Source organism: Centroberyx affinis, unplaced genomic scaffold, assembly GCF_046629955.1.
Source record: "Centroberyx affinis isolate AG114_WGS23_722 - 3 ecotype Tasmania unplaced genomic scaffold, CSIRO-AGI_Caff_v1 ptg008138l_1, whole genome shotgun sequence".
Lineage (NCBI taxonomy): Eukaryota > Metazoa > Chordata > Actinopteri > Beryciformes > Berycidae > Centroberyx > Centroberyx affinis.
In genome coordinates, this window is record NW_027284056.1 from 1 (window position 1) to 15,000 (window position 15,000).

Genomic DNA, 15,000 nt, shown 5'->3' on the forward strand with positions numbered 1-15,000 from the left:
GCGATTAATTCAAATGTAAAGACAAAACCAGACAAAACCAGACAAAACCAGAGCTGAATGGAAGGCAGCGCTGAACAGCATCATCCTCCACCACTGAGCTTACTGTGCAGCGTCATGCAGAAACATCACATCTCACTCCAGTCATTTAGATGATGCTCATCCAGAATGACTCGCAATGAAGAGAACGAGCTTCAGTTCCTGGATCAGCAACATTACAAGCAACCAGAAGGCATTTCTTTAGTCCAAATTGAACTTTTTTTTTTCTGTACGGTAACTAACAACCTAGTGAGACTTTCTTGACTCATAGGAAAATGTAGGAAAAAAGAAAGATTTTGTGACCCAGGATCTGAGCCAAATACCAGAATGGGCTGCTCTGAGACCGTCCCGTAACAGAAGGGTCACAGGTTCGACCCCCACTACAGCCCTGTCACCTGCTGAAGTGTCCTGCTCATTCATCACAAGTGGCATCAGCTAAATACCAAACATATAAATGTAAAAGTCAAAATATCAATGAATTCATTGGCTTGTAGAAGAAAATCAGTTATTCCCAGATCCTGATTTATTTATTTGTTTTTTGATGTGTTTTCTGCAGGACACTGACACTAATATTCAAAAATAATAATCAATAATAACGATTAGTAATCAATTATTGGCATGTAAGACAAACGCTGGCATTCTTGGCGTTGTGTGAATGCTTTGAACAGAAAGGCATGGTTAAGGTGGAGGAAACATGAAAATGGATTAATGGAGCGGGTCCGGTCTGTAAAAACCAGGCCTTGGAATGAGTTTAACTGGGGAGGAAACTCTGGTGAATCCCCAGATCTACGGGACACTTTCACTTTTTCTTACCAGCAACACAAACACTAACAGTATTTGTCTGGAGGCTGCTGGGAGCGTTTCCTTTCATATTAGGCTATGAAACAAAACAAATAAAAGCAAAATGCGAGATCCCCTCAAATCACAACAGACAGATTTTTTTTTATACATCAAATAGCTTTCAATTCATCAAATACCTTCACTCTGCGGAGAACATTCAGTTTTTTTCTATACAAAATTATTTGCAATTACAACACTGCTGATGTGAACTGGTAAACCTTCATCATACTGTACTGACACTCATTTGGTATAGAAATGCCTTCATTTTAGTTTTCTTCAAAGTACAGCAGGTCCAGAAAGTCGTGAATCATACTGGTAACACTTAACAATAAGGGTCACTAAGTTAAGGGTTAGTTAACGCTTAATAAGCATTAACTAACCCTTAATTAACAGTTAACTAATGTGTCTGGTAATCATTTACTAATGGTGTTCATGTTAACCAAGGTATTAATTTATACATTATATAATAGTCATCTTTATAAACTATTAAATAATGTATAAATTAATACCTTAGTTAACATGAACACCATTAGTAAATTACACATTAGTGAGTGCCTTCATTTTAGTTTTCTTCAAAGTACAGCAGGTCCAGAAAGTCGTGAATCATATGTGATACGGCCTACTGTATATTTCTGCTTGTTGGACTTGTTTTCCCTGTAAACACAGTGTCAGTACGGCTGAGCGGTCTGATGCTTCAATTCTGTCTGAATGGAGTTCAAATCCCACTTCTGACTAACACTCTGGATACTGGTTCAGCTGGCGGTTTCCCTATGATTCCAGACTTTTCACACACTCTGTAGTATACATTAATAATAGGCTAATAATAATAATAATAATACCAAAACAAGAGAAAGATTGCTAACTAGCATCCTGGTTACCACAAGAGTTGACTTAGGAAGTCTTCTACTTATTCTAACTCTTTCAGCATCAGGATACTGGTCACATCCAGGTGATCATGGAATTAAAGGTAAATTCAAAAGGTGTTTATATGAATAAGGTCCCTGCTCCTTATGGCATGTCTTCATTTTGCCAGGTTTATGCTGTGCAGAAGCCTGAGCGTTCCTTGGTTTTTATTATTATTTTCCCCAGCTAACACAACCAGGACTCAGTTAGCTTAACTGCTATAGCACGTTAGCTAAGTATTCAACTAGCCAGCTATCTGGCAACTTTTCTTTGAATTCCTAGATTAGCTAGCTAGTTAACATTTACATTTATTTGCTTACAGCAAAGCTCCCCTTTACTGTCTTGGTATTTTTAGCGATAGCGTCCTCCATTAGGCTAATAGTTATCTAGCTAGCTACCATTAAACCTCTTTAGAATATTAATGCAGAATTTCTCTTTTCTGCTGCTTTGCCTATGGTCCAGCTCTTTCCTGCCTACTTTCAGCTAAATGAGTCCTGGTTGAGTTAGGCTGCGTTCACACAGCGTTTTTTCAAACTGCTGCCGCCTTTTTTACATTAAAACATATGGGGAGCGGCCGCCATGTGTGAGCCCTGTGTCACGATAAAGCGCTGCGCCCAGTGTGTTTTTTTCACACAGTGGAGCTCTTTCAAAAATGTTTAAATGTTCAACGTGAAGGTGGAGAAACTGGTCCAGCGGTGTGTCAAGGTCATTTTGACTGGGGTGGCCGAGGTGGGGCACAGGTGGCATTCAGGAAGGATGCAGGCAGGTCCCAGGTCAGAATTCTGAATTCCGAGTCAGAATTCCGACTTTAAACTCAGAATTCTGACTTTATTCTCAGTAATCTGAGATTAATCTCAGAATTTAAATACATTTTTCACATGTGGCCCTAATCCTCTTCCATACAAGGCCCAGGTTGAAAACAACCAGAATTATCAGGTATCACTGTCAACTGTATGCATGTAAAAAAAAATGTAAGATACTAACATTACTTCTTGGTCTTTATCTTCAGGTGCTGCATTCTGTTTGGTCAGACATTGTGTTTTTTTCATATTGATCCCTAATTTGTTTTTCTCTTTGCTCCCCTTGGAGTGTTTCTTAGAACTCAAGGGGCGTAGTTTTGGAAAAATAAATTAACTGGCTTGATGGTCCCGCCTCTAACATGGCCATCAGCCAGTCATAACTCAGGATTTTGGGGTGGCACCTGGGGTGGCCAATCAGATTGCCAATCAGGTGCCCCTGGCCACCCCCTAGACACGCCCCTGAACTGGTCGTTGTAGTAAGTGAGTTTCCGTTACAGTAGGAAGTGAATATCTGTCACCACAACACCGGTCATAAAGAGGCAGAGTGGATCAGACTGGATGTGTATTGGAATATCTGTCAGCCTTTGCTTGTTGCTCATCACTGTATTATCTGGTTAGCTGGTTATCGTGATCCGCTTTTTATTTCTGCTCAGAGAAAGCGCTCCAGGCAGAGCTTTTTCAAAAACGTGATGTGTGAACTTGGTGAAGTTGACCAATTCACTCAGTGATCATGTAGCAACTCATCACGATAACAACAACATTTTTGTTCTAATTGCTGTGATGAAAACTGTTTTATATTGCAGCATGTTTTAAAAAAAAATGTAACAAATAAAAGTGTGGTTAAAGTGCAACGATTGGCAAAAACGGATCAAGGACGATTTGTCAGACTGCTGGATGATTTCTACAGATTTATCATCCCTGTCCTGTTCCCGTTCGACACAGAATGAGTCTCTTCCTTCACCGCTGACCTCTGATCAGCTGAGTATCTAACCCCCCCCCCCACCCCCCCCCAACCCTTTGTTCCTCGACTCCTTTCTTTCTTTGTAGTTTATTTTTCTGTTTATTCTCCCTCTTTACCCCACAGCAATGGTCTCATATTACATTTTCTCGTCTCCTGTTGCTCTCTCAAGCTCTTCCTCTCCTTTCATTTCCCTCCTTCTTCTCCTCCATTTCTCTCCCCATTACTTTCCTCTTGTCTTTCCTGCTTCCTTCTCTTCTCCCCTACCCACTCCTATCTCCCCCCCACCACCCCACCTCCTCCTCCTCCTCCTCCTCCTGCTCCTCCTCCTCCTAGGACCCGGCCTCCTGCTCCTGTCCCATGGCCTCCAGCAGGAGTCCCATGGGCGTCCTCTTCAGGCCGATGCTCTCCAGTTTGTTCTCCAGCTTGTTCTTCAGGTTCCGCAGCCTCACCGACGCGTGGAGGAGAACCACTGGGGGAGGAGAGGGGGGGGGGGGTAAATTAGCATATTAGTGAGTTTATCTGTACATCGCCAGTCCCTTCTGGTCTTCCACCTCTCCACAGACAGCAAACGGACAGAATTACATACATTTCTGTCTGTTGGTTTGTTGTGAGTTTCTTTATTAGTACCCAAGGGTAAATTTGTTGTGCACACGGGAGATTCAGCAATCCAAAGTTAAAGACAAAGACATCACAGCAACACAGATTCCTAAGACGTCAAAACAAATACTTTAAAACAAGTATCATTATCATTTCAAAATAGTATTAAAATATAAAAACTCCCAAGAAGGTCATGACAAAGTGCTTCTACACTCGGGCTGAACAAGTAATCGAAATTTTATCAAAATCGCAATATGGCCTCCTGCGATGTTCAAATCACAGGAGGCGCAATATTTGTTAAAGGTGAAATGTGTCAAAATAGCATTTTAAATTAAATATTGTGGTGCTGCAGAGATGTCCTGGCCTACACATCATATTCTACAGACTTAAGAAAACATCTTTGTTTGGTACAGATCCCCGCAAAAATCACACCATAATCATTTTAATACGTTTTTCAATGAAAATGAGAATAATGATGTAAAAATTATCATTCCCTCTAATATCGCAAATCATATCGCAATTGCAGTATCAGCCAAAATAATTGCAATTAGATATTTTTTCAAAATCGTTCAGCCCTATTCTACACACACACACACACTGGAATTCGCCATGTAAAGGATGGGAACCAAACCATGACACAAGGGAAAAATACAAGATCGATTCAATAAAAGCCCGATAAAAGAGGGTCATCATGGTTTTATCCAGTGGTGGAATGTAACTCAGTACATTTACTCAAGTACTGTACTTAAGTACAATTTAGAGGTACTTGTACTTTACTTCAGTATTTCCATTTCATGCTACTTTATACTTCTACTTCACTACATTTCAGAGGGAAATATTGTACTTTTTACTCCACTACATTTAGTTTCTAGTTACTTTGCACATTTAGATTATTAACACATAAATCAGCTAATAAATTATGAGCTGCAACATTAAAGTGATGAACACATTAATGCATCAATAATTATAGTCCAATAACATGATATATATGATTCTGAAATGGGCCATTCTGCATAATGACTACTTTTACTTTTGCTACTTTAAGTACATTTTGATGCTAATACTTTTGTACTTTGACTTAAGTAACATTTTGAATGCAGGACTTTTACTTGTGACAAAGTATTTTTACACTGTGGTATTGCTACTTTTACTTAAGTCAAAGATCTGAATACTTCTTCCACCACAGTTTTCTGAGACAAAACAAACGCTGATGTCCCTTTTTACACACTGCCTCGCAATTCTTATCGAAGGTCAGTTTTCAAGCTTTGCTCATAACGGAGCTGCTTGATAGAAAAGAAAGAAGAAACAGACTCTAAGGTTCATGTATAAATGCAATAACTCAGCTGGAAAACCTACGGACAAACCTACAAAACAACCGTAGGAACCGCCTCTGATTGGCTGAACGTCCGTCAAGTTCAGCCGGAGTGAACAGAACAGACTGTCAGGGGAAATGAACTGAAATGAAGTGAAATGAAGTGAAATGAACACAGACAGACAGACACAACAGATCTTCTGGGTCTTTTTTCTTCTTTTATTTTAGGAGAGCTGTTTCTCTCCCGTCGGGTGCAGACTGGGGTTCATTTGCAAAAAAAAAAAAAAAAAATCGTCTTTCGATTCGATTCTATGGCTTCCACAGAGTTTTGATGATGTCATGTTTCCTGTGTGGACCAAGGTTATAACAGTTTTGCATTTTTCAGTAGTTTTTGTTTTTATTTCGTTTTGACTTTTTGTTTTCAGTTTCAGTTTAGTTTTAATAAGTTAGTTTTAGTTTAGTTGTTATTAGTTTCAGTCTTTTTTTGTAATATGTGGTATTTGTCAGGGGCGAGATTCAAAAATTCAAAATACCAGGCTTATGTATGAAATAAATTGACAAAGACGAAAACTAAAGACATTTTCTCTATAATTTTAGTTTATTTTAGTTCGTTTTGTAAACACACAATACAGTTTCAGTTAGTTATCGTTTTTTGGTAAAGCCTCGTTTTTATTTTTATTTTAGTTCATGAAAATATTTTTTCACACCTAGTTTTCGTTATTTCGTTAGTTTTCGTTAAGGATAATAACCTTGCTGTGGACAGAACATGAGACTCAGACAGAATGTTCATCACAACTGACACTGGCATCCAGACGATGCCGTCGCCACGGTAACGCACCAGCTTTCCGAGGCTCTCCTGCACCAAGTCAACACTGGTTTCCATGACAACATTATCAAACATTCTGTGGCAGCCATTTGTCAAGTGAAGCAGCCAAACGGCCATTCAAGAGTGCAGACATGCAGATATGAATGAATGGGAACGACCGTCCTATCAGTTCTAGATTCTGTGGTCGTCGCTATGACAACAGTGCAGAGTTCTGATAGGCAGCTGAGGCGGTGACGAGCACCTGGAGTTTAAGGGGGAACTGAACAAACAGAATACAGGTAACTGACTGAGAAGCACTGAAATGACTCTGCCACCTTAACTAAACGTTGGTGTAGATTCATGCCTGTGTGTGTGTGTGTGTGTGTGTGTGTGTGTGTGTGTGAGTGTGTGTGCGTGCATATGTGTGTGTGCATGTGTGTGTGTGTGTGTGTGTGTGCGCTCCTGTCTTACTCAGTATAGGGAAGGCGATCCCAAACAGGAACACGGCCACGCCTCCCAGCACCGACAGGAACAGGTAACTGGCCAATAGGACGGCCAGCAGGGAGAGCGACGGGTGGTTTCTACGGAAACGGCGGATGGGCGCTCGGTTCTCGGCGGCCCAGACGAAGCCCAGGAACAGCAGGGTGACCACCGTCGCCCCGACGACCAGCTGGAGGGGCTGGAAGTACCTGGGAGGAGAGAGCACAGGCAGCCATGTCAGGATTGGGACCCGGGACACGTTCAAAACTTCAACTGTTTCGCTACGGTGAGAAACGTTTGCTCCTAACGGGGTGAAACGTTTCGCAAACGCCTTTGAGGCACGTTGGACGCCGTTTGGGAGGATTCTGCCCCACAAACCTACAGATCAGCTTTTCTCACCACTAGTCTGCTACACTGTGTTAAAGAAATATTCCACTTATTAGTTTTAACATGGGGGCTGTTCGGCTCTTGAAAACTAAAATCTTTGACTCTGAATTTACTCTCACAGGAAGCTTTATTGAACGCGCCTGCACCTTATTTTCAGTGAAGTCAGTGGTTTGGAGGCCGGCTGTGGATCACATGATGAGCCTGTCGCTGCTCTGTTCTCCAGCAGAACCTCAGGAACCTTCATCCTGTTTCAGAACAGACTCCTCCTCCTCCTCCTCCTCCTCCTCCTCCTCCTCCTCCTCCTCTCTCTGCTCCACTTTCATTTTCAACATCATCCCATTTGTTACTTTGCAGTCAGAATGACGGGAGGCTCCTCGTGCCCTCGTGGACGATGAAGTGTGGAGTGTGTGTTTGTCATTTTCCCTTGAAGTGAAGACAGAGGAGGAGGAGGAGAGGAGGAGAAGGGGAGAAGAGGAGGAGGAGAGGTTCCAGAGTGTAGCTGTTATCATGTCTGCTTTACACGCTGAAGGTCCTGGGTTCAAACCCCAGTGCAACCATCAGTTTAAAGCAATATTCCACTTAGTTTTAACATGGGGGTTATTATGAAAAGCAGAATATAATCTGCTCACCAAGATCAGATGCAGCTGGACCAGTTTGTCACGTTCAGATATTTACTTCCCATTAATTTGAATAGAAACTGACATTTAACACGGTGGTGAACAGATTCAACATCAGATCCAACTGACTGTTTGGTCATATTTTATAGAACGTCATTTCGCCAAATAGCGTTTTTATTGATAGACGAGAACATAGTGGAGGGATACGTGCCTCCGCTATGTAGGGGAGGGATACAAGCGGAGGGATACAAGTAAAAAATAGTAAACAAACTGGTCCAGCTGCATCTGATCTTGGTGAGCAGATTATATTCTGCTTTTCATAATAACCCCCATGTTAAAACTGAGTGGAATATTGCTTTAAACTGATGGTTCCACTGGGGTTTGAACCCAGGACCTTCAGCGTGTAAAGCAGACATGATAACAGCTACACTCTGGAACCTCTCCTCCTCCTCTTCTCCTCTCCTCCTCCTCCTCCTCCTCCTCTCCTCCTCCTCCTCTGTCTTCACTTCAAGGGAAAATGACAAACACACACTCCACACTTCATCGTCCACGAGGGCACGAGGAGCCTCCCGTCATTCTGACTGCAAAGTAACAAATGGGATGATGCTGAAAATGAAAGTGGAGCAGAAAGAGGAGGAGGAGGAGGAGGAGGAGGAGGAGGAGTCTGTTCTGAAACAGGATGAAGGTTCCTGAGGTTCTGCTGGAGAACAGAGCAGCGACAGGCTCATCATGTGATCCACAGCCGGCCTCCAAACCACTGACTTCACTGAAAATAAGGTGCAGGCGCGTTCAATAAAGCTTCATATGAGAGTAAATTCAGAGGCTAACACTGACATTACTATACATGTTACTATAGGTGGTACTATAGACCAGTGGTTCTCAACCTTTTTGGCTTGTGACCCCTTAAAACGAAGCCACGCCTACCTGTGACCTCATCCCAGGCTGCACATGCTTACACACAGTTCAAACAATGATTTCCCCTTTGTCATCTTGCGACCCCCTGGGGGGTCCGGCGCCCAGGTTGAGAACCACTGCTGCTATACTACAGGTGCGTGTCTGACAGCAGGGTGGTGTAGCCGGTAAGGAGTCGGACCGGGTTCAAAGCCTCCACCCTGCTGCAGAGAGAGAGGGAGAGGGAGAGAGAGAGAGGTTTGATTTCAATAAGAGAGAGAGAGAGAGAGAGAGGTTTGATTTCAATGAGAGAAAGAGAGAGAGATAGAGAGAGGTTTGATTTCAATAAGAGAGAGAGGGAGAGAGAGAGAGAGAGGTTTGATTTCAATAAGAGAGAGAGAGGGAGAGAGAGAGAGAGGTTTGATTTCAATAAGAGAGATAGAGAGAGAGAGGTTTGATTTCAATAAGAGAGAGAGAGGGAGAGAGAGAGATAAGTTTGATTTCAATAAGAGAGGTTTGATTTCAATAAGAGAGAGAGAGGGAGAGAGAGAGAGAGAGGTTTGATTTCAATAAGAGAGGTTTGATTTCAATGAGAGAGAGAGAGAGAGAGAGAGAGAGGGAGGTTTGATTTCAATAAGAGAGAGAGAGGGAGAGAGAGAGAGAGAGAGAGATAAGTTTGATTTCAATAAGAGAGGTTTGATTTCAATGAGAGAGAGAGAGAGAGAGAGGGAGGTTTGATTTCAATAAGAGAGAGAGAGGGAGAGAGAGAGAGAGAGAGAGATAAGTTTGATTTCAATAAGAGAGGTTTGATTTCAATGAGAGAGAGAGAGAGAGAGAGGGAGGTTTGATTTCAATAAGAGAGAGAGAGGGAGAGAGAGAGAGAGAGAGAGATAAGTTTGATTTCAATAAGAGAGGTTTGATTTCAATGAGAGAGAGAGAGAGAGAGAGAGGGAGGTTTGATTTCAATAAGAGAGAGAGAGGGAGAGAGAGAGAGAGAGAGAGATAAGTTTGATTTCAATAAGAGAGGTTTGATTTCAATGAGAGAGAGAGAGAGGGAGAGAGGGAGATAGAGAGCGAGGGGTTTGATTTCAATAAGAGAGAGAGAGAGAGACAGAGAGGGAGAGAGAGAGAGAGAGAGACAGGGAGGTTTGATTTCAATAAGAGAGAGAGAGAGAGACAGAGAGAGAGAGAGAGAGAGAGAGAGAGAGAGAGACAGGGAGGTTTGATTTCAATAACTCATCTTAATCTTCTAACTTGCTGTCTCATCTGTAAAGCTGTGTGTGTGTGTGTGGGGGGGGGGGGGTATATAGTGTGTGTGTGTGTGTGTGTGTGTGTGTGTGTTGACAGTGAAGGCTCGTGCTCACTGCTGTTGAAGTCGCATTCACATACGAATTAATTGACAAACATTTCAATGGGAGAGAGCGAGAGAGAGAGAGAGAGAGAGCGAGAGAGCGAGAGAGAGAGAGAGAGAGAGCGAGAGAGCGAGAGAGAGAGAGAGAGAGAGAGAGAGAGAGAGAGGATGACCACGTCAGATCAGAACAGAGACTCACCCCACCAGCAGCAGGACCCCCAGCCCGGACAGGAGGTAGTTGGTCTGGTAGTACAGCAGGTTGTTGATGATCCGGTTGTTCCAGCGGTCCGGGTCGCGCAGGTCTGGCGCGGCGAACCGGGCCGAGCCCAGGACGAAGTCGTCCAGGCTGCGGAGGGGTGGCGGCTGCACGTCTGCCATTTTCCCCGAACGATAACAAACCACACTTCCCAGCATTCAGCGCGGCGGAGGAAGAGGAGGGGACTGGCCCGCCGGTGGCTCGTCTCGGCTCGGCTTCTGAGGAGGCGCGTTCCCGGGGCCATCGAGAGCGCGCTGGTCTCGATGGCCCGCAGATAGGAAGCTGTAAAATCACCATAATGTTCATAATCTATATTCACGATATATTCCTATAATATTCCTGTAATTGCAGTTTATGGTGTCGTTATTGCCTAAGGTTTCAGTATAATATTCCTATAATATTTCTATAGTGACTTTTAGTTTGTCTGTGATAAGTTTATAGTAATCTTATCATACTTTATGGTATTTTTTCAATCGCATACCGGCTGTAATATTGTTATGTAGGCTATAGAGTAGGCCTATAATTTTCTGTCATATTTGTAAAGTGTTCTTTTTTGTCGAATGAATGAATTTATCGGCAATAAACTATAGCCTATCTGTCATGAAATGTAATCGCTGGCTAAATGTACCCAGTCATCCGTTAATCCCATGAGTGGCGCTATTTCCAGACGATTCAAATCCCGTCAGGCTGCAGACAGGCCGGCAGCGGAGTGCGCCTGGGGAGGGGGGCTCTTATTTTGAAAGCAGGCTGACGCTTCCTGCTGCCGTTTGATCCCGAGGGCTTTAAATATAGAGGCTCATGAATTATATTATTTCTTCTTCTTCTTCTTCTTCGAATTATTATTATCACTATTATTATTATTATTATTAAGAGTAGTAGGCCTGGTAGTAGCCTAGTAATAATAATAGTGGTAGTCCTAATAATAGCAGAAGTAGCTAGTAGTAGCCTAATAGTAGTAGTAGTAGGCTAATAGTAGGCCTAATAGTGGTAGTAGCCTAGTAATAGTAGTAGTAGTACTAGTAGTAGTAGTAATAGTAGACTAATAGTAGTAATAGTAGTAGTAGTAATAGTAGTAGTAGTAGTAGTAGTAGTTGTAGTAATAGTAGTAGTAGTAGTAGCAGTAGTAATAGTACTACTACTAGTAGTAGTAGTGGTAGTAATAGTAGTAGTAGTAGTAGTAGTAGTAGTAGTAATAGTAGGCTAGTAGTAGTAGTGGTAGTAATAGTAGTAGTAGTAGTAGTAGTAGTAATAGTAGGCTAGTAGTAGTAGTAGTAATAGTAGTAGTAGTAGTAGTAATAGTAGGCTAATAGTAATAGTGGTAGTAGCCTAGTAATAGTAGTAGTAGTAGTAGTACTAGTAGTAGTAGTAATAGTAGGCTAATAGTAGTAATAGTAGTAGTAGTAATAGTAGTAGTAGTAGTAGTAGTAGTAATAGCAGTAGTAGTAGCAGTAGTAGTAGTAGCAGTAGTAATAGTACTACTAGTAGTAGTAGTAGTGGTAGTAATAGTAGTAGTAGTAGTAGTAGTAGTAATAGTAGGCTAATAGTAATAGTGGTAGTAGCCTAGTAATAGTAGTAGTAATAGTAGTAGTAGTAGTAGTAGTAGTAATAGTAGGCTAATAGTAATAGTGGTAGTAGCCTAGTAATAGTAGTAGTAATAGTAGTAGTAGTAGTAATAGTAGTAGTAGTAGTAGTAATAGTAGTAGTATTAATAGCATATATTAGTCTAGTGTCATTATTTCCTTCTTAACTATAAACACATCAACAGTCAGACAGAATGCAGTGACAGATTTATTCTCGCGGGGAACAGCGTGATGACTTTTATTGTGAAAATCCTGAGAGGAGGAGGCGGAGGGGGGGCCGGGGACGCGCTCCGTTCTATCCGGTTGGCTGCGGGCACGCGCCCGGGCGGCTCCTGTCCAGCTCACAGCGGAATGACAGCTCAGATCTGTCCACGTCAACACCGAGCGGAGCGGAGCGGAGCAGCGATGGACTCCACGTCTCTGGTGAGCCTCACGCGCCTTCACCGACCAGCAGCGGCTGTGAAAAACAAACAAACAAACAAACAAGAAAACAACCTTTAAGGCGGTCGGTGTGTTTGACAGCTTGTGCGGTATTTGTCGCTGTTTTAATAACGCTTCAGTGTGCATGACATTTGTTGCATTACGGCAGGCTGGTAGGTGTACCGGAGGGGGGGGGAGGAGGGCGCGTGCTGCCGCTCTCGCCTGCAGATCGGTTAGAAATAAAATAAAAAAGGCGGATTCGGTCTTTAATGGACTTATTTCCAGCTCTGGAAACGTGTCCGTGCCTGCGTGCATGTGTGTTTCTTGCGGGTGCACGGGCCTGCAGCCGCCGGCTCGCGGCCAAACGAGACTTTTTCCTCTCCGGTGCGCATCGGCGGTATAAAAATAGTCCCGGTTGCCCGTATTTTACTACAGAGAGACGAGCTCGGCCGCACGAGAACTAATAATAATAACGATAATGATAATCATAATGACGATAATGGTTGACAGTGCCGTGACCCGGACGGACCGGAGCGTCACAGTAGAATAAAGCGTCAGTGATTAGAAGCCGATGACGGAACAGTAGAAACAGTAGAAACAGCAGTAAAAGTTGCGTTGTCGCGGTTCCGTGCCGTAAAGCGGCTGTTCGGTGTCACAACGCCTCAGTGTGTCTGCATGTGTTTGCAACTGGGTCGACGTGTAGAGCGGAGTAGGTGCCACGTCCACCGTTCTCTCTCTCTCTCTCTCTCTCTCTCTCTCTCTCACTCTCTCTCTCTCTCTCTCTCTCTCTCTCTCTCTCCGAGGTGCGCTCGCTCGCTCGCTCGCTCCCCGTTTGCCTTGCGCACAATTTTAGTCTCTCTCTCTCTCTCCGTCTTTTTCTATTTCTCTCTCTTTCGTTTCTCTCTTTCTGTCTCTCTCTCATTCTTTCTCAATCTCGCTTGCTCTTTCAGTTCTTATCAGCTCTCTCTCTCTCTCTCTCCCACTCATAGTCCCTCTTACTCTCTCTCTCTCTCTCTCTCTCTCTCTCTCTGTCTTTCTCCCATTCTCCCTTTCTATTTTTCTCTTTTTCATTCTTCATCCTGCTTTCATACTCCCCACCTCTCTCTCTCTCTCTCTCTCTCTGTTCTCAATTCAATTCCTCTTGCTTTATTGACACAAAAGTGAAGAACAATATTGCCAAAGCGTCAAACATTTACAGATAATCATTTGTACATTTAATTTAATCCTCTCCTGTGTGTCTCTCTGTATATATGTGTGTGTGTGTGTGTGTGTGTGTGTGTGTGTGTTTCAGTGTGTGGTTTTGTGTGTGTATCTGTGTGTGTTTGTGTATGTGGGTGTGTGTTTCAGTGAGTGTGTTTCAGTGTGTGGGTGTGTGTTTCAGTGTGTGTGTGTGTGTGTGTGTGTGTGTATATCTGTGTGTGTGTGTGTGTTTCAGTGAGTGTGTTTCAGTGTGTGTGTTTCAGTGTGTGTGTGTGTGTTTCAGTGAGTGTGTTTCAGTGTGTGTGTTTCAGTGTGTGGGTGTGTGTTTCAGTGAGTGTGTTTCAGTGTGTGTGTTTCAGTGTGTGTGTGTGTGTTTCAGTGAGTGTGTTTCAGTGTGTGTGTTTCAGTGTGTGTGTGTGTGTTTCAGTGAGTGTGTTTCAGTGTGTGTGTTTCAGTGTGTGTGTGTGTGTGTGTGTGTGTTTCAGTGGGTGTGTGTTTCAGTGAGTGTGTTTCAGTGTGTGGGTGTGTGTTTCAGTGTGTGTGTGTGTGTGTGTGTGTGTGTGTGTGTGTGTGTGTGTGTGTGTGTGTGTGTGTGAGCAGTCAGTGTAGAAACAATACAGTTCAAACAGTAATTACTGAGTTCAGAGCCTGGAGTTTCCAGTGGAAGACGCTGCAGCAGCTTCAGTCAGGCAGAGTCCTGTTTCTCACCAGGAACTACAACGATTAATCAATTAATCGATTAGCTGACAACTATTAAATTAATCGCCAACTATTTTGATAATCGATTAATCGGTTTGAGTCATTTTTTAAAGAAAAATAAGTCAAAATTCTCTGATTCCAGCTTCTTAAATGTGAATATTTCCTGGTTTCTTTCCTCCTCTATGACAGTAAACTGAATATCTTTGGGTTGTGGACAAAACAAGACATTTGAGGACGTCATCTTGGCTTTGGGAAACACTGATCCACATTTTTCACCATTTTCTGACATTTTATAGACCAAACAACTAATCGATTAATCGAGAAAATAATCAAGACAAACTGGCCTGACCTGAGCCTGGAGGGTGCAGTGCTGAGTTTATCTGGTGGGTTTCATCAGAAAAGGGAATATTTTTCAACAGGAGCATATGGAAGTTTCTGAGTGTTTTACTTTCAAATAATTCAAGATTCAAGACTTCATTATGCCATTTGCTCAGGTACAGGTGTACAAGGGCATTGGAATTCTTGTGCAGATCTCTCAGTCAAGTGCGTGTAAAAAACAACAAAAGAATAATAATAAAAGATACACATAGTAATAAATATAAATAGAAAAAAAGTATAAAAGGTATAAATAGATATAAATAGACTCTCTACTGTGTGTGTGTGTGTGAAGGAGGTAATTCATTGCAGATTTTGGCGATGTTGTCTTAGAGTTTATATTCCATCTGTTCCGTCTGTTTTTCAGGTCGTACAATGTTGTTGTTTACTTACTACTGTTTATTAATCCTGATCCCCCTTAACTGTTGTTCCTGGGGTCCCATCAAAACACAGTATACATCCAAAACATGTGCACAAAGTTTAAAACCAG

At 42.6% G+C, this 15,000-nt stretch overlaps 2 protein-coding genes and 1 non-coding gene across 3 annotated transcripts in view; 1 reads left to right on the forward strand and 2 right to left on the reverse strand.

Moving 5' to 3' along the window:
* Positions 1-3,869: 3,869 nt before the first annotated feature.
* praf2 (PRA1 domain family, member 2) lies at positions 3,870-10,384 on the reverse strand. Its single transcript, XM_071514173.1, has 3 exons — positions 10,180-10,384; positions 6,726-6,943; positions 3,870-4,009 (listed from the first exon to the last, which is right to left on the reverse strand). The coding sequence occupies exons 1-3, from the start codon at positions 10,356-10,358 to the stop codon at positions 3,870-3,872; spliced, it is 537 nt and encodes a 178-aa protein (XP_071370274.1). The 5' UTR covers positions 10,359-10,384.
* trnav-uac (transfer RNA valine (anticodon UAC)) lies at positions 8,105-8,177 on the reverse strand. Its single transcript has one exon. It is a non-coding gene; the product is annotated as a tRNA-Val (tRNA).
* Positions 10,385-12,156: 1,772 nt separating the features above from the next.
* LOC139640010 (coatomer subunit zeta-1-like) overlaps positions 12,157-15,000 on the forward strand; it is a gene marked incomplete at its 3' end in the record, with an annotated part of 13,202 nt that continues 10,358 nt past the window's right edge. The window contains exon 1 of the mRNA XM_071514172.1: positions 12,157-12,239. Coding sequence (XP_071370273.1) covers positions 12,168-12,239 — 72 coding nt within the window. The remainder of the gene's footprint in view (positions 12,240-15,000) is intronic.